Source organism: Natator depressus, chromosome 5 (genome assembly GCF_965152275.1).
Source record: "Natator depressus isolate rNatDep1 chromosome 5, rNatDep2.hap1, whole genome shotgun sequence".
Classification (NCBI taxonomy): Eukaryota; Metazoa; Chordata; order Testudines; family Cheloniidae; genus Natator; species Natator depressus.
This window is the reverse complement of record NC_134238.1, coordinates 114,629,011-114,655,890: the sequence shown is the minus strand read 5'-3', so window position 1 is coordinate 114,655,890 and position 26,880 is coordinate 114,629,011. Positions and strand designations below refer to the sequence as shown.

Below are 26,880 nucleotides of genomic sequence, written 5' to 3'. Positions count from 1 at the left end.
ATAACTCTGCCCCCTCCCGGGAAATTTTTTTCCCACTACACTTTTGTTTCACACCTCTTCCTCCATCTGGAACAGCCTCCTCCTTCCATTATGCCAAACAGCCTCCCTCTGCTCTTTCAAATCCATCCTAAAACCTCTTTTTTTCAAGCTAGCGTTCTGGCAGCAACAACTGGCCTATTCATTTGCTTCACCTCATAATCCTTTAATTTACCTCACAGTACAGATAATAATAGATTTCCATCTTTAAAAAATCCCCAACCTTTAAAGCTGACCTTGTCTGATCTAACTGCTTCAATCACTCTGTTTCCAGGCTGCATTCCTTCCACCCTCACTTTCTGTATTTTGTCTGTTTAGGTTGTGAGCTCTTCAGGGCAAAGTCCTGCCTTGTTACAGTTCTTTATGGTAGTATTTACCCAGTGGCTTTCTATAAATTGTAATCAATAAGACAATAAAATCAGGAGCCTGAATAAATATAATGAAGTTCACTCACCACTCAAAGTTGTTAGTTCTTGCTCCTCTTTCATTTTCATTTTTCCCCTAACTCCTTTCTTTCTCTTCTCGTCCTCACTCCTTTTGCACCTGTTGCCTTCTTTCCCAAACTTCCTTTCAGTTTTCTCTCCTTTGTTTCCTGTTCTGCCTTTTCTCTTGGTCTCCATTTTCTCCCTGTATCCTTTCCTTTCTTCCCCCTGTTGCCTGGCCATCCCATCTCCTTTTCTCTCTCTCTCCTCTGAAACCTTCCCTGATCTTTTTCCTTTCTTTCTGAGTCCCTTAAGTTTTCTTGCCTTTTCCCTTTAGATTCATTGTCTTTCACTTTCCTTAGGGTCCCCAAACATCTTCTGTCTTCTTTCCATCTTCCTTACTCCAGGCTCCTCCACTTCTGTTCCCTTCTCATTTTCATAAGGCTTCTCTGAGCTCTGTTTCTTCCATAAATCCCCCATCTCAATCAGTGCCGGATTTACATCTTATGCACCTTTAGGCAGAGCATTTTCAGCGCCCCTCTACCTACAGCTAACCTTTGTGTTTTTTCCATAAAAAATGAAACTTTTAACCCACTTTAAAATTTTAGGCGTCCCTAGGCGTGTGCCTACTGTGCCTAATTGGAAATCTGACCCTGATCTCTGTTCCCTCTCCCTAGCCCTGAGAGTGGGGCAATGGGTGAAGTTGATGCTGGCACCTCCATTCTTGCATTCTTGCAAACCTGCCACTCCCTTTCCTGTTCCACTCCATTCACCCACTCTTCTCCCCACATTGCACTTCCCTCTGCACACACTATTGTCTTTTGGGACTCCATACTCAGTCCCTCCCCACCATATTTCCTCTTTGTCTCTGTATCCCCTCCTAATTCTCTTGTCCCTGCGCCCTCTTCCCACGCAGGGGTTCCCAAGCTTTTTACCAGCACGACCCCATTTCAGTGAAGTATTTCCTTTCTGGGCCCCAAACAGCATGGAAGAGACAATTTTGAAGAGCTAAATGGCATCCTCTGCACAGTAGGGATCGCCGTGACCCCATCTGCTGGTGGCACACCCCCATTTGGGGTCGTGACCTACCGTTTGGGAACTGGTGCCCTATGGCTTCCTCCCCCAGTTTTCTCCCACCCCTTTCTCTGAGCCCTTGTCCCAGTTCTCTCAGCCCTCTCCAGGTCTGTGTTTCTCTTTACCCTGTTATCTCTCTCCCCCAGCCACCGGGCTCTCTCCTGTCTCTTTGGGCCCCCACTTCAGCTTATTAAAAGGAAAGGTGCTGCTGAGCCATGGTTGCAGCACCAGGAGGAGCCTCTCCTGCTTTACACCCACTGACATGTGCATCCCAGGAAGGGAGGGTCAGCCGGACTGGGCAGAGGCCATCTGCCCCATGCAGTGTTTTGCTAGCTCAGAGCAGAGTGCTGGAGGCAAAGCCAGGGAAGTGGCACGGGCCAGTGTGCAGGCTTCAAGACAGTCTAGTGTCCTAGGCCCAGCCCTAATGTGCTTCCAACTGGCAAACCAGCTGCTGGGTGCTCAAGTCAGTCCCTTAGACAAGGAAGGGTAGGAGCAGGACCTGGGTTTGAATCCAGCCAGCAGCCCATTTGTTTACCCCGAGCTCATAGATTTGGGGAGGGGGAGACAGTCAGCATTGGCTGACCTTGCTGCCCCTTAGATCTACCCTGCTGCAAGGTGAGCTGCAGGCAGGCCTGACAGGTAACTGGAGGGGGACATGCTGGTATGTTTCATGCCAGCCTAAGGGGCTTATACATTAGAGTTTGAATTGCCTGTGTATAGCTTTCACTTAAGCCACAAAAATGTCAAAATATTTTATTCAGTAGCAAACATAATGTATTAGCAGGGCTGACTGTTCTTGAGTTCATGCCTTTTAGCAAACAACTTCTGAAACGGTGCCCCCGCCTCACCCCTTTAGAGCAGCACTCAACAGTTTACATGCTTTTCTGGTTGGGGTTTTTTTTTAAGCCCTCCTTAAAAGCAAAGTTTTTCCAACATAGAGGAGCTGATCTTTTTCCCATTAAAGTCAACTGCAAAATTGCCACAGATTCTCAATGCGAGAAGAGCCACTATAACGAGGCGGGACTCGCTTCCGCGGCGCCTTCTGTTCGCTGTCCTGGGAATTAGCTCTCATTTCACCAGAGCACCCTTGTCTAGTGTTGTCTCGCCCATTGTCACTCTCGCCTGTGGCATCCTCTTCTAGACACAGCTCTCTGGTGTGCCCCACTTGGTTCTCTCCCCCCCTTCCGGGGGGACCCAACCGTCCTCAGTCCACCCACTTGCCTCGGTGGCAAACTGCAGTATCCGGTCTAGCCATTCGCCTCAGTGGCGAACTAAGTCCATGAACTGGCCCCTCCCCTCAGTGGCAAGTGTGTGTGGGGGAAATGGATGGGGGGACCCGGGCCCGCCCGCTACTCCGGGTCCCGGCCCAGGGACCCTATAGCTGGCAGCCACATAGTGCCCCTCCTACTACTCTGCTGTCTGTTTCCCTGGGCCACTTCCCCAGAGCCCTAGCACCTTCTCCACCCTTCTATCAGGACCTCAGTCTGGCAATGAACCAGCTGGAGCTCCCTCTTGCTCCCCTGACCCTGCCCAGCACTGCTCTGTCCATGGTGCTGTTTCTCTCTACCCTCCTACAGGGAAGCCAGTCCTCTCTCCCCTGGCCTCCAGGGAGAGACTGCCTTTGTTCGGCTCAACAGCCCTTCTTATATGGGCCAGCCTGGCCCTGATTTGCTGCTCCACTAAGACTTCTGCCTATTGGCTGGCTCCATAAGCCCTCTTCTAATTGGCTGGGTTCTGCGCAACCTCCCCAAAGCTACTGTAACCCTTCTTCTGCCTGTGTGGGTCAGCCCCCCCCCCCCCCCAGCCACAATATACATCAGGCCAGATCCTCAGCTGACGTAAATCTACTTAGCTCCATGGGACCTAATAAATTCAAGATGGGAACATACAGTGGGGGGGGGAGACAGAAATATTGCAAAGAGGACAAAAGTGTGATTAGAACTAAAACATCTATCTACTGTCAGATGCAAATACATATACAAATACATTAGAAGCAAGAGGAAGACCAAGGACCGAGTAGACCCATTACTCAATGAGGTGGGAAAGACAATAACAGAAAATGTGGAAATGGCAGAGATGCTTAATGACTTCTTTATTTCTAAACTCCCTCTCTGAGCCTGCACCCCCTCCCCAAACATCCCAGCCCCCAAACTCCCCTGTCCTCCCAGACTCTGCACCCCCATCCCTTTCCCGCACCCCCATCCCTTTCCTGCACCCCTCTCCTGCCCCCAAATTCCCTCCCAGAGCCTGCACCCCCACCCCCTTGCCACATACCTTCTCCTGCCCCCAAACTCCCTCCCAGAGCCTGCACCCCTCCCCATGCACCCCCTCCCACCCCCAAACTCCCCCCAAGAGCCTGCACCCCTCCTCCCGCCCAGAGCCTTCAACCCCACCCTCTCCTCCTGCACCCTCATCCCAGAGCCTGCACCCCCAGGCCCCCTCCCAGACCCAAACTCCCTCCCAAAGCCTTAGGCAGGTGGAGGGTGGAGTTGGGGGGGGGTGGAGTTTTGGGGGGCGGGTTCTGGATGGCATGAGTGACATTATTGGCCCGCTGGGGGGATTTGAGGACTGGCACTGGCCCTAAGGTCAATTGAGTTTGAGACCCCTGGTCTAGATAATACTTAGTCCTGCCTTGAGTCCAGGGGACTCGACTAGATGACCTCTCAAGGTCCCTTCTAGTTCTATGTTTCTATGCTTTTCATATAGAGTAAAATATTAAAATGTGCCTTAATTTACATAAGAGGACGCAATTCCGCTTTTCCCTGCCAATAGCCTTTTAGAGAACTAGTTAAAATAATGTTCATAATTGATCTGCAGCTCTACAATCCTTTAATTTGCTATCCTGAACAAACCCTCTCCTGATAGGTTAAACAGAAATATTGCCTTTCAGCTAATTCTCAGTCTCTTCTACAGAAGATGCAAATTAGTGGCCTGATTCTCTTCTCCTTCCCCCCTGAGGTTCTAAGCTCCCACTAAATACCATGGGAGCTGCTAGGCTGTGATGGTGTTCAGCTCCTCTAGATTCAGGTCACAGGATTTTACTCAAATCATTCACAGTCCACAACATGCATTTTTAAAAGCATCTTGTATACTAAGGGCTATAGGTTGTGTAATACAGAAAATGCCTTCAGTGCTGTAAGAAGGTTGTGCAATGTTTTGCAGTACACTGCAGAATAAAATAGAACAGGATCTTTTAATATCTCTGCTATAGGTGGGTGGTGGTAGGGAACAGGATTTTATTTATGAAAGCCTCTGTATTTTTAATATCTCACATTAGGACATTCTAAAAGTTTCTAGTGATCATTCATAGAATGCTTATGAACTTTAAAACAGTAGCAATCATTCATGATGCTCAGCCTGCAGCACAGTACCTGTATGACAAATTGAATGCAATCTGTGTGGGAAAGCTAGCCAAAAATGGCCAATATACTGTATCCTTAGGATGATTTCTGAAGGTTGGTTGTGTTTAGATGGGAAATGTCACTCTTTCTCTGAAATTATTGTTATAATCATCTGTTCAAGTTTGTTCGGGCGAATAACACTGTGTATACTGTAAGGAATCATGTGGCAAGTACAGTTCAGTCAGGATGAAGGATGGGAAGAGATGTTTAGCTGAATACCTTCCCTGCGCTGACTGAAGTTTCTGAACATGCTAATTTTAAGTAGATGGTGCCTAATAAGGCAATCGTGTGCCAAGGTGTAGCAATGCACCATTCATTCCACTAATACATCCTCAGCCTTCGTAACGTGTAGAGAAAAGAATTTAATGCTGGATAATAAAGAACAACATTTTGGAAGGAATGATTTCAGTGAAGCTCTGCTCAGGCACAGAAGTCCACCTGCGAAGACCACAGTGGAGGATCAGGCCTCAGTTGTGTCTGTTCAGGCCTCACTCCTGCCAACTGCTCTACTTCAGCAGCTATCTGTATCCATGTGGCGCTCCATTAAAGCCAGCGGAGCTCTGCATAGGCACAGGGATCCGCCCGCATGGAAGAGATTGCATAATCTGAGCCACAGCATTTGGTCCTATTTGAGACGCTGATGGGTCCTACATTCAGGAGGTGGAATCTGAATAAAAGGAAGAAATAAAAAATTGTCACATTTCATGACACATTTTATCCTAAACAAAACTCTGCCCTTTGCTCCATCAGAATTGAGCTGTAAAGCTGGAGTAAGTTTATCAGGAAATAGGTTGCTGTATAAAAATTTGAACGGCACTATGTTCACAATCCTACTCAATCTAAACAATTCAGGTTACCAGAGAACAAATCTCATCTCTTTTTTTCTTTGCCTAGGATACCTGTCAATTATGTTAAACTCAAGTCATTCTCATTTTGTGACGTGACTAAAGATAGTTAATACAACCTTTCTGAACCACCATTATTCATCCTAAAGAGAAATTTAAATTACCCGAAACAATGATTACCTCATCAGTTGTAAAACGCCAGAATGCAAAAGAGTTTGTATGATCTCCCGAGTGAATTTTTTTAATCCATCTATGATTAAAAAAAAGCCTTATTTATTTTTTTAAAATATTAATACACGAAATCACACACAATGCATAATATTAAAAAAAAAGTCAACAGCAAAACAACCTTCCTTTTGTCAGAAATAAAGACAAAGAGAAAATGACTTTTTAAAAAAAATTAGACCCAAGAAAACCCAGTTTAAAAAAAAAACAACATCTTGCATCATGATGGGAAGCTTGCAGACCATCAGGGGAAGCCAATTACATAAGGGAGAGAACCCTGCTCCTACATCTGTGAGTAGGTCTACCAGGGCCGGCTTTAGGTTTTTTGCCGCCCCAAGCTCAGGTGGGGCTGGGGCTTGCAGGCGGCTCTGGAAGCGGAGGAAGTGATGTCACCTTCCCCCCCCTGCCCGGCCGGGGATCTCTCTCCAGTTCTAGTGATCTTTCACTGTATGATGATGTTTAAACTGGATTTTATGGTGTCTAGTGTAGTGATGGTGTCTGTGCCTACTTCTATAAAGCATCAGGCTGCATAGAATAAATAATGAACATGCAAGTATGGGTGTTAACCTAAATTGGGCTCGATCCTGCAAGGTGCTGAGGACTGCTGGAGGTGCTGAATTGCTAAGAATGTATATACATATCAATATATTAATTCTTGTGGATTGCAAATTTTGTTAGGATTTGAGATTGCAGTTTATATTAGCATTTGTGGGGAAAAAAGTCCTTGTGGTTTATTCCCTATATTCACTAACAGGCTATTAAATGGCCCATCAGGTAAAAGTGTACTTGGGCATTTTCAAAGGTGATTATTTATACTCACATCCATAATGCTTCTGAAGGAAGGCGCCATTAGCATCCTTTATATATGGGCAAGTTAGGAAAGACCAAAGGAAAAAAAAATCCCCTGGTTGTGAGTGAGAAATGGCCTGATAGACCCGAATTGTTTATTTTCAGCCCTTGCTATCTAAGGTATAAATCCATTCTAATGCATAGCTTATACCTCGTGTGCTGAGTTTGACTGGAGTGATTTTTATGGCTGAGTTATAAACCCTTGAAAATAAGAGTGTATAATGGAAACATGGACAAACCTTTAACTTGCATAGCTGGCAGGCTCTGCTGCACCGATGCATCTTTCCTCAGGACTCCAGCAATAAACAAACTGTCAAAGATGGCTCCTCTTTCTGAGCGGTTTTTATGTTGTACCAAAATGCTGATAGCCAAGAGGTCATGGATGACTGTGTCCTCAGAAATCTCAAGGCAAACATTTGGGTAAAGCCAGAGGGAAAGAATTTAGGAGCAGATGTTTTTTCCTTCGTTGCTTTGCTTCCGAATATTAAGGCTGGACCTCAGCAGCACTAAATCCATTTCATACATATATTTTTAACGGGGGATTAAGGTTAGTCTTTGCAGCATTCATTTCAATGTTAATGCGGACTGTCTTGCAGGTATCAAACTGAAGAGACTTCGTTGGCCTAATTTAGTGCAGCAGCTGCAGCAATAGGCGCTCCAGACAAATTATTTCAGCCAGGCTTATTCGTTAAGTTTTCAGGTACCTTATATGCCCATGTGTGGAAAGATACATAGATATCAACTGAAAAGTCATTTAAAATATATAAATATATCCTCTGATATTAAATGACTGAGTATCTCAGTGGAGATGATCTCACAGGTATGCAATTCATATGATTATTAGGCACTAGCATGTACAGGAGCATAGCAGCCATACCACTATATAACAGGGATGTGTCCTATTAGGCTTTCTAGATATTGGAGTTGTGGCACAGTACCCTTAAAGGATGTATGATGGTGAACAGAGAGCAGGAGTCTCAGACTTGCCTTTAGCCCATCAATGACTGTAATCGTTTAGAGGATGGCAGCAGGTTGGCAAATGAGGGGCCATTGACAATCCCTTCTTCTTACTTGGATTCTCTGTCACATCAAACAGCAGTAGCAGGAAAGTCCAGGTCCCAGAGGTAAAGCTCATACTGTGTGTTGTGCTGTTAAATTGCTTCCATTCTGCAGCCATGCTGTGCATTGCATGTGTTGATCTGAGGAAAACTACTCCATACATTCATTCCATTCTCTATACCCAGAAAGTTTATATAGAGGGAGATTGTCTAACTATGTGACAAAGTGGGTGTTTCATTATTTTATCTTGTAGCCCATTAAATATGTTCTCAAATTCTTGGACTAGAGATATTCATTTGATTAGGTTTTTTTTCCTAAACAACCTTTGGCTTTTAAGTTCCAAACTTAGTGAAAATTCTTTTTTCCCCCCTTTTAAATTAACCCGTTTGGTTTGGAATTATAGAAGGTCTATGTATCATTATAATGGAGAAAGGCTGATGACCTGTGCATTATGCTGCTTTTAACTTTCATCTACTCCCCATCCCAAAAAATTGTACGGCCATAATGTGTCTATATATAATCTTTTCATGAATCTCTGTTGTGGGAGAAGCATATGTGAACTGTCACTTGGCAAAAGATCAATACTAGGATCTTACAGTACCTGATTGTTGCTCTGTTTGTGCTTCATGTTACATGGTCCTTTTGTGTGTGTGTGAAAGATTGCAGGGGAAAAAAAATTTTGGCTTGTTCTGTGGGAGCCTCTTCTAGAGAAACTTCATTATAATGTTTTATTGTTCCCAGCCTGGCTCTCTGCATAATCTACATGATAAAATTTCACTTTTCAACACCATAGAGATTTCCATGTGTCTCTGTGTCAAGGCCAGTTCAAAGCCACGTTAACAGGCACCACTATGATACAGTTTTAAGTATAGACAAAAATTTCCTTACATGGTGCTTAACACCTAGAGCCTGATTCTCCTCTTACGTAAACTGGTGTCAGAGTAGCAGCCGTGTTAGTCTGTATCTGCAAAAATAAAAGGAGGACTTGTGGCACCTTAGAGACTAACAAATTCATTTGAGCATAAGCTTTCGTGAGCTACAGCTCACTTCATCGGATGCATTCAGTGGAAAATACAGTGGGGAGATTTATATACACAGAGAACATGAAACAATGGGTGTTACCATACACACTGTAACAAGAGTGATCAGGTAAGGTGATTCCCTTGACTTCAGTGAAGGTACTCCTGATTTTCATGGTGTGAGAAGAAACTCACACCCCTAGTCTTTTATTGTGCAACCAGAAGCAAAATTAAGATGAGGTGAGGCAAGTTCTGTTTTTGGGTGAGGCTGTTGAGCAATTCTGCACAGGGCAGCATTATTTAAAAAGCAGGTAAGTTAGAACAGCTACAGAGAACTGTAGTCTGTTCTAAATCTGCGGAGGAAGGCTGGTGGTTAGATGTAGTTGCTGTTTTGTTCCCTAAGATATTTTGAAGAGAGTGTTACTTAGTACATACACTGCAGAAGTTGAGGATAAATTACCACACTAAATTCTATTAATTCTGGGGAACAATGAAATAACAAGCTGAGACTGGTGAATTCAAAGAAATATAAATAACAGATTACTGCTCAAGATGTATCAACAGCATGATGACTGGCCTGGGGACATACATTTCAAGGATGCTAGGGAGCCCCAGAATGGTTTTCTCAATCGCAGATCTGGAGATGGAGGTCTCACCATGAGATCTGAAAGATCACTTTCAATGGCTCTGGGGAAGAGAGGCTCAGCCCAGGGGGATGAGAAGTCTCTCCAAGAAGAAAGGAAGGTTTTTCATCTCTACAAATGTTATTAAACTACATATAAAAACAGGGGGCACACATGCACACACACAGAGAACTTTGTATTAATTTATGGTACTTGACTGATTGTATTGCAGGATTTACTGCTCCTCTAACCCAGGCTTCTGGCTTGACACCCAGGAGAGCATGAGGACATGATACAGTTTCAGAGGAGGGTGGAGCCCTGTTGAAATCTACTCCCTTGTTGATCTTAGTGCATGACATTATGGTACAAAATAACTCTTACCATGGCACAGTGTCTGGATATAAACAGTAAATAAACATGTTCTCTGTCACACATAATTCAAACCACCTTTGTTATTTTATCATCATGAAGAATGCACAATTTTTTAATTTCATTTGAATGTAGTGAAATGTACTGAATTAACACACCTAAGAACAAGCGTTCTCTGTCCAAAGAACAAGCAGTACAGATTTCCCCACTGCTCTACTGGTGTACTTCACCCCTGGCCAGGCAGGGACTGCTCCGGATGGATGGGTAGTTAATTGTCCGTGTCCTTTCAGTCACTGGAATCTCCTCTGAAACAGCCAACAGTATGTGTGGATATTATTCCACTGGAAACTGGACTGAGAGCACCAACTCATTTCACAGCAGCCATCTAACAGCCATGATGGGGCCAACTTTGTCACTACCAACCTGGTGACCTCGGAGTTAAAGGTTGCCAATCCCCTGAGCCATTTAGTCCATTTTTCTGTCCCATACTTAGTTCTTTCTCTGATTAAGATGAAACATACAGAATTTATGTACAGAATATATAAGGGAAAAATGGAGATCAGTGAAAACGTAACCTGTTGTGTCAGATTGGTCTGCTGTAGCTCAACACTAAGTTCAGCACAGTTGGAAATCAGTCAAACCAGTCTGGGAAAAGTACCAATATCTCAAACCCTGTCAGGATTGTTGGAAACCAGCAGAGATCTCTGCTCTTTTAAACCCAACCTGTGCTTTCAGATTTGATGCCGTAGGTTGTCATACTTTAAGGCTGTCGTTCTTCATGTGGTATCATCTTAGATACAACTAGAGGATACACTAGAGGAGAACGGCAGAACCTGATTATTTAAGAGAGTCAATAAGGTAGAGTTGTTCTGATTTTGCAGAATGAAGTCAAGGCCTGTCTATAATTTTTAACTTGGCCTTAATTTTATCATTTCCTGTAGTAGTAATACAAATCCCATTCATAAATAAAAAATAATATGGCTGGTAGCTAGGCTTACAATTTAATTTTTCATTATGGCTTGTAGAGCTTGAACTGCACTCATGGGGGAGAGATGCATTTCTGCCCAAACTGTGGTGGCTGGAGGCATTATGCCCGCCTTGGGCAGGAGGATGTGGGAATCAGCATCATGCAATGAATAGGAAACTGGACACTGGGAATCAGGAGGCCTGGGTTCTCTTCTCTCTTTCAGTGGCCTTCTGCATGACCTCAGGCAAGTCATTCCTCTCTTTGCTTCCCTTTTCAGATCTATAAAATAGGGATAATGATACTTACCTTCCTTTGTAAAGCATTTTGAGAGCTACAGGTGAAAAGTGCTGTGTAAGAGAAGATATTATCTGCATATTGCAATAATAGTCACATTATAATGTTAATAGCTTTGTTAGGGGTAGCATGTTCATACATAGCAGGTGTTTGCCCTAGTGCAGCCCTATAGGAGCTGTCTCACATTCTGGGCTATGTCTTCATCCACTCTAGCCGGTTGATGCTGCTGCTGGAAGTAACAGCCCTTCTTAGACTCCTGTGGCCTGATCTAAAGCCCACTGAAGTGAGTGGAGATGCTCCCATTGACTTCAGTGCACTTTTCAATCAGGTCTTCAGTGCCCTTGTGCTGGGAGAGGGCAGATATCTACTTCTGCAATGTATATGCATATACTGGTGATGCTGATGAAACCTGACGAATCCAGTACTTCCAAATGTTTCAGTGGCCCTGTCTTCCCTTGCCACTGCCTAAGCCATGAGCAGAGTCACTTTCTATCCTCCCCCAGTCCTCTCCACTGATAAAGCAGCTGTGCTTTTCTTTCCTGGAAATGCTGCTTCCCCATCAAAGCAATATTTTCTGGAACACTGTTACCATGATCACTTTTTTTCTCCCCTGATGCTATTACATCATGCTTTGTGGTACTGCTGGGAATAATGTATTCGCAGTTTGGCATGCCCACAGGTGCAGTAGTTTATAGGTAGTTCCCGGGAGCACAGTCAGGTAATGGATACCTATGTGAAAATCCACCTGTAATTACTGGCAGACTTAATGTGCAGGCAAAACCAGTATGGCACATTAGGAAATGTCTGGGTGAAGAACGGCTAATAGTTCAGTCCTCTAAGGGTTAATTAGGAAGGGAGCCGCCTTCAGGACCAGGAACTGTTTACTTCAATAGTTTTCATGCAAACTACAGTGTTTCACTTGGGCACTAATTGTGCCTGATGGACCCATTACTTTGTAATCAGAGCAGCTCTGTAGCTGATTCCCCAGTGGTTAATTAAATGGATGAGGTAGTGCCCAGATCTTGGTAGTAGACAAGACCACCCGAATTTTCCACCATCCGTACAGGAGAAACTATTGTTACTACAAGCAATAGAGTTGCTCTGCACCAGTGGTGTCTTTTACCTCTCAAGTTTATTAGGTTACTACACTAAGACAATGCAGAGCGATCCATCAATATTCCCCTTCGTGACTTGGCCTTGCAGCTGCACACAGAGGACCTCATGAGGCTCCGGAAACTTAAACTGCTTTCATCCAGGCTTATTTCCCATAAAGGTTGTTTCCTGACAAGGTTAAAGGTGCAGCACTTGTGAAAATGACTGTGCCTTCAGCCGAAAGGCATTTAAAAGACAGGAGAGCTGTCACTTAACTGCTGTTCACTTCACAACATATTAAGCATGGCGGGAGGCCAAAAGGAATGGTAAGGTGATTACATCTTTTTATGATTTCTCTTTATTGCTGTCACTGTGGTCTGACCTGATATGACATGACTTTCAAGGGCTGTGGCTACACAGTCCTCAGTGTAATTGTGTTGTTTAATTGCAGTGAATCCATGCGAAAGGGGGAGGGGGTATGTGAAATTAGGCATCAAGGAGCGCATGAGTGGAAGAGGAGAGCAGGCTCAGAGAAATAATTAATAATGGAATAGGTGCTCGTGTGGTTTTTAATATTTGTGTGGCGAACGCAGATAAGGAATAACAGCAATATGTATTTTTATGCCAGGAAACCATTGTTCTTGCAGTAGCTGTTTAATTCAAACATAGGCACACCAGCTGTGCTAAGCACAGACACTGCAGTTTACAGATGTTCGTGAAAATATTCTGCTCTGTGTGGGCTCTGCCAATCCTTAAATGGGATTGGGTTGCACTGGCCAAAACAATTAGTTAGTTACCTTTGAGGTGGGTTGCAGGCAGGCCTGTCTTTAGTGAGGAGGCAACATGAGTAAGAAAAAAGAGAAGTATCTGAGACTCCAATTCAGCAAAGCATTAAAACACATGCTTATTCTGTATTCAGCAGCATACTTAACCAAGTGTTTGAAGGTAGTGAGAGTTAAGCATGTGCCTCTGTGCTTTGCTGAATACAGATGGAATTTAGCACCTCTCCAGGCAAAATATGTGCATAAGTGCTTTGCTGAACTGGGGCCTGAGGCTCCACCTCCTCTCTCCACCCCCCTGTGCTTAGTTATGAATTAGTGAAATTCCATCATCAGGAAATAACTTCTTTGAAATCACTTGTGCATTCTGTTCTCTCTCCACCCCCGTTTTGCTTTGAGTATCCAAAAACTCAAAGCAAAACTCAGTTTTACACCACCTAGCTTCACCTGATTGTACAGCAAAACTGCACATTTCAGATGGCTGCAGTGGGGTGTCATAGGTGGGTCCAGGTCCTCTGGAAAGATTCATGACCTTAGCAAACCTCTGGAGTAGATTTGACTGCCTGGTTTTGGGATTCGCTGCAAACTCTTTGCTCAGATTTTGCTGATACTTACTACCATAAATCTGTATTTACTATTAACATATTAAGGAATAAATACATTTGGGATTCTGTTGTATAGGTTCATTGATGTTGCTAAGAGCATTTATGGGATTTAAAAATATATATATTTCAAGAGAATAATGTAGGAAATGTTTTGTTTTAGGTTTGCATTGTTGAGTTAGGTTATAAAGCTGAGAGCAGGGAGCCAGCCTAATAACTGGCTAATTAGTCTTTACGCTACCATGTGAGAGACTCCTTCATCCAAATGAGGAGCTCTGCAGAGGCACCTTGAGGTGCTATGCAATAATCCCTTCCAGTCATTAGATGGGAAGGGCTGGTTGAAAATTTTCTGTCAGATCTTGACTACGGTAGTATTTTTCAAGCAAAGTGTCTGCTGTCCATGGATGGTTTTGACTTTTCTCTGAAAAAACAAATACCCAAAAAGTTGTCAATTTTTGGCTGAAATCCAAAAATGAAAAGTCAAACTTCTTTGCAGGAAAAGGCCCTTGACGTGACCTTTATGAAAGGAGGGAGTACATTAAAGAACAAATTGGGGGTGGGGAGGCTCTCAGGGAGAATTCCCAGGGTGGGGAGGGAATTCAGGCTCAAAAATTCCATGAAGAGAGACGCTGCATTTTCTTCAGCATGTACTGTATATAACCCCGGGAAAAAAGTCTGAGCTGAATTCATATAAGATGCAGCCCAGCAGTGGAATCGGAGTAACTAATTCCATGCTGACAAACAGTAATTGCAGAATGACCAAGATATAACCAGAGTCTTAATGGGAGATCTGATGATCTCTTTCAGTGGCTCATTTTCTTTCATGGAATAAATATTGATGTCATGAGATATTTGTGCAGTTGTGCATCCTGAGTAACGCTCCTGCATCCTGATTCACATTCTTTGTCACTCTTGGTGTCCTTAGAGCTCTTAATCACATTTAACCTTATTGATCGAAGCATCCTTTTAACATTCTTAGGGCCTATTACTGGGCTTATTTGGGGGTACAGCAGTGGCATAGTTTAAATAGTACTACAGTACTTGCATTATTTGCTCTTGATTTCATTAGATTACTGTAGCCTCAATTCTGCTTCTGTTTGCTGTGCTGGTGTTACAGTTATGATTTATTGATTTGTTAAATGTTGTGTGTGCTCAACGCTGTGTAAGAGGCACAGATAAAGACAGTCTTTGGCCGAAAAGTCTAAAAGACGGGTACCAAAAAAAAAAAAGGACAGGGAGCACTGCAAAATCCCAGCAGAGTGACGTTCCCTGGAGAACTGATTTTACAACTTTTTGTAATCCTTAATGCTTATACTTGGCTCTATTTATAAAGAGCCAGATTCCGATGCCCTTACACTGAATAATAATGTACTCACTGTTTACTTCAGTGGCACTACAGCAGGAGTAAATTGCTATTCTTTGCATTTAAGGGCACCAAAATCTGGCCCAGGGAGAAATGAAGTCTGGATGTTCATTAAGGGTTAGCTTACTCAGGATTGTGAGTTTCACAAATTAGAACGTAACTTCCAATGTAATGGGGAGTCCCTTTCTGCTTATGGGATACTGTGAAAGGAGAAATAGTTCTGGGGCAGAGAGAAAAATGGCCAAAGGAATAAAAATAGGGAGAGGTGGTGAGAGGAAGGAAATTCTCGTGAAAAATAAGTTTCTCTCTTTACTGTATATAGAGTGCAACCAACTTGTACCATTATTTTAGGAATGAAGCTGGCAGGGGATATCAGGGTGTTCTGGGTCCACTAGGTAACTCTCTTGAACTAGAAAAATACTTGGAGTGTTCCTCAAAAAGGTGGCTTCATCTTTGGGGGGAAATGGGGTCAAATTACAGGGAAAAACAGGTTTGAGAGAGATGCCCATCTCTCATTTTTAATCTTACACAGATTCTGGCCTGCTACAGCAAGAGTTAGAAAGCGTAACTATCTTGCAATAAGTCTACCATAGTGACTACATGGTAGACCCTGTCAACCTATTACTGGTGCATATTAATTTGACCCTGAAATTATTAATATTAACTTGTAATGCATTAACAGATCATTTCAGCTGTGGAATCTAAGGCCCCATTTTGACAGGTGTTGTCCATACGTTTAATAAGAGACAGTCTCTGCTCCAAAGAGTTTACAGTCTAAATACACAAAGTAGATAGAGTGAGAGACAGTAAGCAGTATCCCCATTTTACAGATGGTGAATTGAGGCACAAAGACATTGGGATTTACTCAAAATTACACAAAAAGTGCAGGGCCAGAAAGTGTACCCAGAGCTCTTTACTCTGTGTTGAGGATTTAACCACAAGAGCATCCTTCCTCCCCTTGCTCCATTCCGATAGTTAACCACTGTGTGTTGCAGACTCAGTTTTCAGGGGCATCATTTAGGGGGTCAGGGAGACCTCCTCCCCAAGTTTCATACAGGAGGTGAGAGAGCTCCCAGGTGGAGCTCTTAATGACAGCACAGCATTACTGTGAATTGTAAATTGTACAGAGGAGTTACCGCTGGGGCAGGGAGTCAGTATTTCACTTACAAACAGAAGCAGGGTGATTAAGATAAGAAAGGGCTAGTGATTAAATTAAGGATCTGGAATTCTTTTAGATGACCCTGCAAAACTGGAATCCCTCTATGGGGGTACAGGGGTTGTTTTAGAAGGAACACAGGGGACTCAGAAAAAAATACAGCCAAGTCCTCTGAGCCAAAGTTACATCCAGAAAAGGGAGTGGTTTGGAGGCACAGGTGAAAAGAAGTGGTCAAAACCAGGGCAAGGGATAGCAGTGGTATAGAGAGGTTCTACTCTACCTGTGGCACTTACGTGGACCAATCACCATAGTATCTGAGCACCTCACAAGGACTAACCTATTCCTCCTCACAGCCCCTCTGTGAGGTAGAGAAGTGCTGTTATCCATTTTATACAGATGAGGCCCTGAGGCACACAGACTAACAACCAGATTTTCAAAGGTATTCAGGTACCTCGTGGGATTTTCAAAAGCGCCTAGAAGGTTAGGTGCTTTGTCAGCCCCACTAGATGCCTAGCTGCCTAAAAGGTTTTGAAACACTGTCCTTAAGGCACTGCCCTGGGGTCATAGAGGAAGTCCATGTGGGGAGGAGAACCCAGGTCTCTCGGCGCTAGCTCCCTATCCAGCAGGCCAGCCTCTCTCTCTGCTGCATGCTGGGAAAAAAAATAGACTCTGATAGATGGGAACAAAACCAAGGCAGCCAGTTCTCTGAGATTCCAGCAAACGGTCCGAGGAGGTTTGGATGGATGTCATGGTTGCGAGCATGAAAATCAGCACAGTGGTCAGGAATATGCCAGAAATTATAGTCCCTGAGCCCATGTGTATAAAATGAGTAGCCCTGGATGAGATGTCTCAGATGTTTAAGTATGAAGTGAATAATTATGTGGCAGGGTTCTAATCACCCCTCCAGCGCCTCCTGCTGGCCATCCTGGGAATTAGCTCTCATTTTGCCAGAGCGCCCTCATCTAGTGGTGTCTCACCCATCATCACTCTCGCCTCCACCCCTAGGACGCACGTCGCTCCCCGGACCGTGACATCCTCTTCTGGACACAGCCCTCTGGCTTTTCCCCACTCGGTTCTCTCCGCCTTCCAGGGGCCCTGAGAGTCCTCAGTCCACCCACTTGCATCGGTGGCAAACTGCAGTCCATGCACTGGCCACTCCCCTCGGTGGCAAGTGGGGGGGAAAAAGGGGGACAAGACCCACTCCCTACTCCGGGTCACAGCCCAGGGACCCTATAGTCAGCAGCAGGGGACCTGGATGGGGTAAAGGGGCCAAGGCTAGGGCTGGCAGTCAGGGCCCCCTGCAGCCCTACTTCCCATGCCAATGCGGTTCCCCCCACAGCAAGGTGAGCTGGCGCACATGGCTCCAGCCCCGCGGGCCAGATGAAATGAATTAACGATTCCCCACCCCTGAGATATAGTCTCAAAGCACTGCAGATGAGCAGCACTCCCTCTCTGCTAATTTTGCATGACAGTGTTCGATTGACTCCACCCTCCAGCATGAAAAGCCTGGCTGTTGCATTGTCCTCAGGTATATGAATGGCTACACACCTTCAATCTGTGATTTAAACGTAGCTTTATCATTTACGCAATATTGGCAGACTGAGACTATTGTTCAGCAAGACAGATTTAGAACTGCTGCTGGATGCCCTTGTTTTTTCAAAGCTGGATCACTATAATTCTTTATTTTCTAGAGTATGATCTCAAGAATGCAGATTATTCAGAATGCAGCATCTTGCATTCATTCCGGAATATGGTTGTCTCAGCATATCGCTTCTATTTTACAATCATGTTGTACACTTCCTTCCTGTACAGTTTCACCTGGATTTCAAAACTCTTCATTTTATTTATAATGTGGCCCGGTATACTTGAGTGATCTTTTGCAATTAATTTACAGCCGTTCCTTAACATCTGCATACATTGGTTTCTTAAATCACCTTGTTTATAACCTCATCACAACAGGAACCAAAACTTGGTGTAGCTATTCCCCCGCATTCTCGCCCTCCAGTTACAGAGTGTATTTGCCATTCAAAGTGCTCCGTGTCAACCACTGAAAGTAGTTTACTTATTTTATTTACCTTTTTGATTGTTTAATATATACCTGTCACAATTAGGATGGCCCAGTAGAATAAAATCTGCAGTACTGCATATTCTATAACAAATATAGAAGAAAAAATCCTTGTATTTTTGGAAGAATTATGAGTAAATTGGAGCTGAAATTTATTTCAGAAGTAAGATCCACCAAGGTTTCAGGGAATTCAAATGGGAATTCTTAATCAGAAACAGAGCTCCTAGTGCTGCCCATAGTTAGGGTTTTATAATGGGAACTGTCAAGTAACCTTGTTTTCAATTGCCAATAATTTTGCCAAACTTTAACCAGTCTCTGTGTCAGGTGTCTGCCTCATGCTGAACTTTTTTGGCGACTTGGACTGACTGTGTGAGGAGACGTAAATGAGGAGCCTGGTATGAGAGACGAATGAGATCAGATGAGGAGCCTGGAATTGTGGGGGAGGGGAGGAGGATGACTGGGACCGAGAATCTGGATGGAGATTCTCAGTCCCTGTCCTGGTAGGGGGTTGGATGGAGAATTGTTGCAAAATATGGATACGGGTCCTGGTTTAATGGCATTTGGATACAAACTATGGTTCAGACCCAGCTCTTTATATGACTATAGTACGGGATTCTGCACATCCTTGTAGTGGAGAAAATACCACAGAAACTCACTACAGCAGCATTTAACTTCACAAAAATGGGGATGCTAGTTACATGAAAATTAACAGGAACAGTCACAAGAGTGAAATGCCTGCAAACTGCCTGGAAGCTATTTAAAAACAGAGACATTCAGTGACTTGCTGAAAACAGAGACTGGGTCAGAGTTAGGACTAGAGCTCAGGAGTTCATGGGTCCCGATCCTGTGCACAGTATGCTTGCATACTATATCCCAGGTTGTTGGAATATTACATCAGTCACAGATATCTTGCAGTTGCCCCGCTGTTATAAGATAGAGAGTGAAAGATATTTGCAAAGACCTAATGGGAGAATTGATGATGCATAGAACCATGAGGGAGGTATGTCAGTCTGATAGGAATATTCTTGTGGTACTAAAACAGAGACCTGAGTTTGAGAGGTGACAGTTTCTGTGCATCCAATACCCAGTGGCCCAGACCTTGGAGAAAATAATGAAACTATGATTCATTTTCTTTTACAAAAGAAGACTGTTGCTGCTAAAGCTAAATGAATATGGCAGGAGAACATGAATAGTCAATCTTGAGTCAGATTCTCAAATCATGAGACTGGCTTAAAAATCATACAATTTAAAAAATAGTACATGTGGGGTGGGGGCAGGGCAGGGCTGGTATTTGCCTTCTGAGTTTTGAGCCTTTAGGGTTCCTATTTTTCCAGCTTTTGTCCACAATTGTCATTTAAATTATTAAATGAAAACTGAGATTCTGGTATAATCACATGACTCCAGGAACTGGGGCTAAAATCAAATATCAAATACTGTGAGACTTGTGATAAAATCACATGGGGAATCTTATGTAATACCTATGTGAGAACAGGAGAGGGAGTGTGGTGGAAGAGGGAGTCCAGAGAAAGCAGAAGTAAAACAGAGCTGCTATATGTGATGTACTGAGTGCTTTGCTTAAGGTCTGATTCTGCTACCCTTAATTCTGTCGAGTAGTACCCCTTAGGGTAGAGAATTTGGCCCCTGGTACAGCAGAGACCTGAAGAGTGAGGGGTTAACTGAAAGAAGACCTACCCTTTACCCTTTTACTAAAACAAAATAATTTCTATTGTATTGCATAGGAGAGAATATTGTGTTCTGAGGCAGAAAGGGGGAAAAGAGGGATATGAATTACATTGCACTTACGGGGTCCCAATAACTGATAGTCACATCCATTTATCACAGTTCTCCTTTGTACCACTCATGTTCTTCTGTAGGGATATTTCTTCATGCTTCAGCTCATTTCTGGGCCCTTATTAATCAAAAATGCATTGTGACCTTAGGAACCTTCCTCAGCCCTGATCAGGAGTTGATTATGGTTGTAACAGTCCTCATGCTGCATTTTCTGTTTTGTTTTGTTTGGCTTTCTGCATTTTATGCAACTGTTATCCATTTCGAACCTAAAGGACCACAGTTATCTATTACAGTTAGTATGTAGCAAATTTCACTAATTGTGTTGGAAAATATATACCACCATTGTCTCTCAGGAAACCAGTTTAGAGTAATGACAGTGAATGCAGCAATATTAGCCAAAAAAAAAAATCTTTATAAGAATGCATTGAGCCTTTACTAAAGGGTCAAGTAGTGTTTATCCAGTTGTTAAATAGGTGTCAGATTCTGAGCTCCTGTCTTTTTAAGATGGTAAATTAAGATTAAAGGTCGCATCTGAAGCTGATTATGGTCACCAGAAATAGTCCCTTGGAAAAGTGGCAGCTGTAGCCTTTCTGGAAGATTTTGCAGATTTTGAGATTGACTCCTAGTTTCTAGAGCCATCTGATTTCTATAATAATATCTGAAACACACCACTGTTGCTTGCAGTGGTTGCCAATATTCCCTCTAATTTTTTCCACCCATGTGCGGAATACATTTCATTCTGTGCACCAAGGTAATGTGTGGATGTGCGCCACTAGTAGAAACAAAAAAACCTAGATATAAGATATATTTTTTAAAAGTTACCATTAGGGGTAATTACTCCAGTCAGGACAGGTTAGGCATTTTAGAACTCACTACTCAAAGAATTAAATTTAAATTAAGAGAGAAATAAAAATTATGAAATGCATAGACCAGTCAAAAAACTCAGATTGGACAAATCAGACAGTTTCTACACAAAAGAATAAATGGACACAAATCAGACATCAAGAATTATAACATTCAAAAACCAGTAGGAGAACACTTCAGTCTCCCTGGACACTCAGTAACAGACTTAAAAGTGGCAATTCTTCAACAAAAAACTTCAAGAACAGACTCCAACGGGAAACTACGGAACTGGAATTAATTTGCAAACTGGACACCATCAAATTAGGCCTGAATAAAGACTGGGAGTGGATGGGTGACTACAAAAACTAATTTCCCCCTGCTGATACTCACACCTTCTTGTCAAGTGTTTGAAATGGCCCACCTTGATTACATTGGCCTCATTAGCACTACAAAAGTGATTTTTCCTCACTTGGTATTCACCCCTTCTTGTCAACTGTTGAGAATAGCCCACTTCCACCTTAATTGAATTGGCTCGTTAGCACTGAGCCCCCCACTTGGTAAGGCAACCCCCATCTTTTCATTTGCTGTGTATTTATACCTGCCTCTGTATTTTCCACTCCATGCATCTGATGAAGTGGGTTCTAACCCACGAAAGCTTATGCCCAAATAAATTTGTTAGTCTCTAAGGTGCCACAAGGACTCCTCATTGTTTTTGCTGATACAGACTAACACGGCTACCACTCTGAAACCTGACACTTTGAAAGAATAAAGTTACAGAGACTATATGTGCATTGCAGGAAGTACCAAGAAGTAACAACAACAATACAAGTATGTGTTGGGCGGTGTGTGACACACACAGACTGAGTGTGTGTGACACACAGAGACTGTGTGTGTGCTGGCTCCTGGGGAAATTTCTGAGAAAAGATGTCCCCTGTCTGTCTCTTTAAGGCACTCACTGAAAGCTCTCCTCCTCTTCCTGAACCATGTCCCCCTCCAAGTGGAGATGGGGTACAAGGGCAGGGGGGATGGGGAGAGACTCTGTGTGTGTGTGTGTGTGTGTGTGCACGCGCGCACATGCGCATGTGAGAGAGAGAGAGATTATATGTGCTGGCTGCTGAGGAAGTCTCTGAGAGACTGTGTGCTGTCTCTTTAAGGCACTAACTCACCAGAAGGCTTGCCTTGAGCCCTGTCCCCTGCTGGTGCAGGGGTTGGGGGAAGGGGACACCCTGACATCAGCCTCCTCCTTTCTCCCCCCCCCCCGGTTCTGCACAGCCAGCAGGAGGGTACCGGTAGCAGCTGCAGGACTAACCTGGTTGCACCGCAGCAAAGCAGCAGGAGGAAGGGGCACCTGAACACACACTGCTGGCTGGATGCGCTTGGCTCTGCTGATCAAGTGCCGAGCACTTTAATCTCTCCTGGGCGCCCGCCCAACTGCGCAACTTAGAGGGAACACAGGTGGTTGCCTTACTCAGGCAACATGGCTACTGTCTGCTGAGGGTTACCTGAGTAAAGCATGTGGAATCAGAGCCCAGCTTTATAAATATAAACATCCGCAGACATTGAAACCAACCCTCAGGACATGCACTGCAAATAGGCTACCATCTGTCCTAAGCAACCACTCTCAAGTAGCCACGACGATTTCCAATATAGTTTCGATTGACTTTTTGAAGAAAGTCCTTCCACTAAGCAGCTGATTTTTGCTGGTTCCTTTGGTGGTTATCTGAGCCAGGTTTGTATCCACCGTTTGCCTTCTCTTTCCATTAAATTAAAATAAAAGTAGGGGAAATGAATAAGTAAATCAAATTATCACCATGTATGCTCTTTCCTACTATGAAAATCCACAAGAAGCAATTGCAACCCAAAAAGTTGTGCCTGATTAGAAATTAAAATTTGTATATTTTGATAAATTATAATGAGATTTGTTAAAGGCAGACTTTACGATAGTGGTGCAGATCTCTGAAGCTTAGCATGCGAAGATGATTTCAAAAGGAAGTGAAGTAATAACCAACACTTATTCCCTTCTGCATTTTACTAGCACAGATGGGTTTTTTTCTACTGATGCTATTAAGCAAGCAAAAAGCTGAGCTTTTTCCCAAAAATTCTCTTGTATGTTCTCTGATGAATTTCAGGAACTCCATTTAGACTATGCTTGTAATGCTGTGATTCTTACCAGATATGAAGCAGTCTGCAATTTTCCTACTGTGTCTGTCTGGTCAAGTCATTAAGTAAATGTATCCAGTGGGCTTAGCACAAAAGCATCTATGTCCACACACGCTAGCACATTTTACATCCTTGCAGACCAATAACTGGTTTCATACGTATGAGGAAGTGACTCCCTTATTAGGCAAGTTGAGTATTCCGCAATTTATTCCTCATGGTAAACATCAGCTTTAAATGCCCTCAAGATATACACTGATGTCCTCTATGTATAATGTTTGCGCAGTGGAGGAGATGATGTGTGCTGGGAGAGCCTGTGGGCTCCATCATTGGCCAAACCTCTGTGAGTTGCAGACTCAAGCATGTGCACAGGTACAGTATTCCCATTACTCCTCTTGAATATGCTAAAATCTCATCAGGACAGAAAAAGTGCTTGTTTCTGTAGAAACTTCCACGCTAGATTTCTCTCCCCCCCCCCCTTTTTTTCTCCTTTTTTCCTCTGTGCTACTGAACCATGTAATTAGCTAACACAGCTTTATTGAAATGACAGGCAGCAATATTTCTTTAATTACTGCCATCTTCACAATTTTATTCAAAATAGTCCTCCATGTAATTACTGATACTTGTTAAGACAGAGAGGGGAAAAGAATGAGAGACATTATTTACTGCAGTAGGGTGTGAATGCAGAGAGGATATTATAGTCTCACGATTCTAAAGGGAGTCTGAAATGGAGACTGTAACAAATAGATTAAAGATGTGAGGTTTCTAGAAGGCCTGGGACAGAATTAAAATAGATATAATATGGAATGTTTCATGAGAACTACAACAAACTGGTGCCAGGCAGCAAGGTGTCATAAAGTGGTAACAAAGGTATGTTTGTTCTCCAAAGCTTTTTCAAAACATTCTCTCTATGCCTTTCCTAATGAAAAGGTGAATGAACCGGGCCCCCATTTCATTAAAATCTATTCAGATGATGATCTCTCTGTGACATATCACATCAGATTCTCATTGTGTGCCTGTGACTTTTTCATATGTTCTGTTTACTAAACACTCTGGGGGCAACTTGCCAATTTCTTCCAAGATGGGATTTCACTGGTCTGCAGATTGCTTCCTACTGGATTCACAGAAAGAAAGGAAGAAAGATGTGCACTCTAATTTTGTTGCAAATTCAATTATCTTACTATTTGCAAGAAAATGTTGGAATTTTATGCAGAGGGGTGTCTTACCTAAGAAGAATATTCATGCAGATCAACATTCTCCTGGCAATATCAGCTGATTTTTATCAGGGTTTCTGATTAGGTAGATATAATGAGCAATCCTGTGAGTTTCACAGGAATAAAGGGATCACATGTATACTTGATCAGACAAGATATAAGTGTGGCTTTCTCTTTTAGACTTTCAGAATTTACTCCTGATGCAATTCGATTAACTATTGCATGCTGGATCGCAAAGTTGGGGGCAGATCGCTGTTATTTTTTTTTTCATAAAACATACACAATCTTTATGTAGTCTAGAAATCTTTAAGTGTGGCTTTTTAAAAGGAATAAAATTAATATAGAAAATTAGCAATAGAGGAAGTTTTATGAGGCATGGAAACCAGAAAGCCCGACTACATTTTTTCAACCAGTTTGTATTTGATTAAATTATCCATCTATCCTGATTCTTCCATTGACATCCATACCCATAGTATCTAAATAGATTTTCCCTTCCTAGTCCCAAAGGTCTTGAGTTCAAAAACTTTTGTTGCATATGGAAGTCTGGGGCTGAACTTTTCAAGCATGTATCCGAGAATAGTAAACGCTACAGAGGTTTCTATTTTAAATATCCCTAATGCCATGCAGCATGCTGATTGCAAAAGACTTCCTTCCAGTTTTTCTAATGACACCCATCCCCTCGGAGAAGGTTTATATTAGAGCTGGTTTCGAATGAAATAATTTTTCAACAGAAAATGCAGTTACCACAAAATCAAAATTTTTCCACATGAAATTTCAATTTTGAAGTAATTTTTCTATTTTCCATCAGGAAAATTGAAACAAAAGATTTCATTTTGAGGCGGTTGTACCTTAATGGAAACATTTGTTGAGCTGAACCAAAACATTTAATTTTGAGTAAGTTTCACATTAAACATCATCTGCCTAAGGTGCCACAATTACTCTTCAGAGTCGTAGTTTGCGTGTCTCATGACTCTATTCTCCCCTACACTCAGGGCTTCTTGACTGAACTACAAGACTTGCTATGGTTGCCCGTCTGACTGAGCTGCATGATGCTTCTTGGGGGAACATATGATTTGAGGTGCATTATGGGAAATGTAGTCCATCCAGGACTCCAGTCTATTGGGAAGAATGGGGGCATGAAGCATCTAAACTATAACTCCATGAGGTACAGGGACATTTTAGGGACATGCACTTAAATAGCAAATTGACCTGAAGTGAAATGTTTTGATTCAATTCAACAAACCATAACAAAATATTAATATCTCCAAACTAAAATTTTTCAGACATTTTTGTTCCATGAAAACTTGTGACATTTTGACTTTTTTGTGTCTATTCATGATGAAAATCCATGTCTACACATTGGAATTTGCCACAGTATAGAAATTCCAATGAGTGATCATCTCTAGTTTATAGCCAAAGCAATGTCAGCGTCCCTTAGGTTTGGTCACACCACATTGATTATTTTTTGCAGTGTGATTTACACCAAACAAAAACAAATATATGAAAGCCTTAAGAGTTGTCAAAGAGGGGTAGGATGGTCTTCTGGCTCAAGCAGACAGCCATGGGTAGGGCACAAGACTGGAACTCTAGAGCCTTAGTTCTAATTCTGGCTCCACCACTGATCTTCGGCAATTTTTCCCCTTCTACCATTTGTGTGACTTGCCTATTTAGAAAGCTAGTTATTTGTTTCATGCTAGATATTTGTATAATAGGGCCCCAATCTCATCTGGGACCTTTAGTCACTACCTTATTTGTATTAAGGATTGGGGGTAGGGGGGCCCTCAGGAGATCTGTTTTCTCTTTCCACCTATGCACAGGCTTCTTGCATGTATTTGATCAAGTCATTTATCTGATTGTGCCTCAACTGTTTCTGTCCTGACAGTGGTGTTAGTTCATTCAAGTTTCTACACACTGAGATCCTTGCATAGAAGGTGTGTTAGAAGTGCAAAGCCATATATTATTATTAATTATATTTACTGTGAGGAAAGGGAAGTTTTTAGTGTTTGTTTACATGTAAAAAAATAAAGAAAATCAAGCTCCTTTTACAAATTAATATGGGGATTAAAAGTACTTCGTTCAGCAAGTAAGTGCAGGACACTTGTTAGCAACTTTTTAAGCATGTATATTGTATACATATTTAAAAAAAATGTATCCTTTAAAGCATCCAGGAGAATAAAATAATAGGCCTGTTTCTTATGTTTACGGAATACGCTAAATATTTATCTCTCAGATGCTTGTGTAGCTGCTCCATTTTAGACAGAGAACCCTCCACATACATCTGAAATTAGAATTATGCCCTTTGCTTTCTCTCTAGGGAAAAAAAATAGTGTAAAGTGAATAGCCAGGATGGGGGGAAAGGAGTCTGAGAATCTCAACAGCAGGTATATCTCCCCCACGAATGTCTGCTTTGCTGGGCAATGAAGGGAGTACATTTAATGAGAGAAGTTATCCTATTTTTTCACATACAAGCTTCATTAGCTTCCTGCATAGCTATTCCTTGCCCTAACAAGAAGGAACTTGCTTATTTATCAGGAAGACATTTTTGGAGTCTTTGGCCATTGAGTTAGTGTGTCTTTATTACACCCGGTGTGGCAGCGACACTTCCACACTCTCCATTTGCTGTTGAGACCTCACC

At 42.8% G+C, this 26,880-nt stretch overlaps 1 protein-coding gene across 5 annotated transcripts in view; it reads left to right on the top strand.

Annotated features, from left to right (window-relative positions):
• The window catches only part of LINGO2 (leucine rich repeat and Ig domain containing 2), a 777,598-nt gene that overhangs the window by 638,599 nt on the left and 112,119 nt on the right, over positions 1-26,880 (top strand). The window contains exon 1 of one of the 5 annotated variants that reach the window (XM_074953493.1): positions 12,587-12,601. The exons of the other annotated variants lie outside the window; for them this stretch is intronic. Coding sequence (XP_074809594.1) covers positions 12,599-12,601 — 3 coding nt within the window. The 5' untranslated portion in view covers positions 12,587-12,598. Of the gene's footprint in view, positions 1-12,586; positions 12,602-26,880 lie in introns of those variants that run through there. 5 annotated transcript variants of the gene reach the window in all.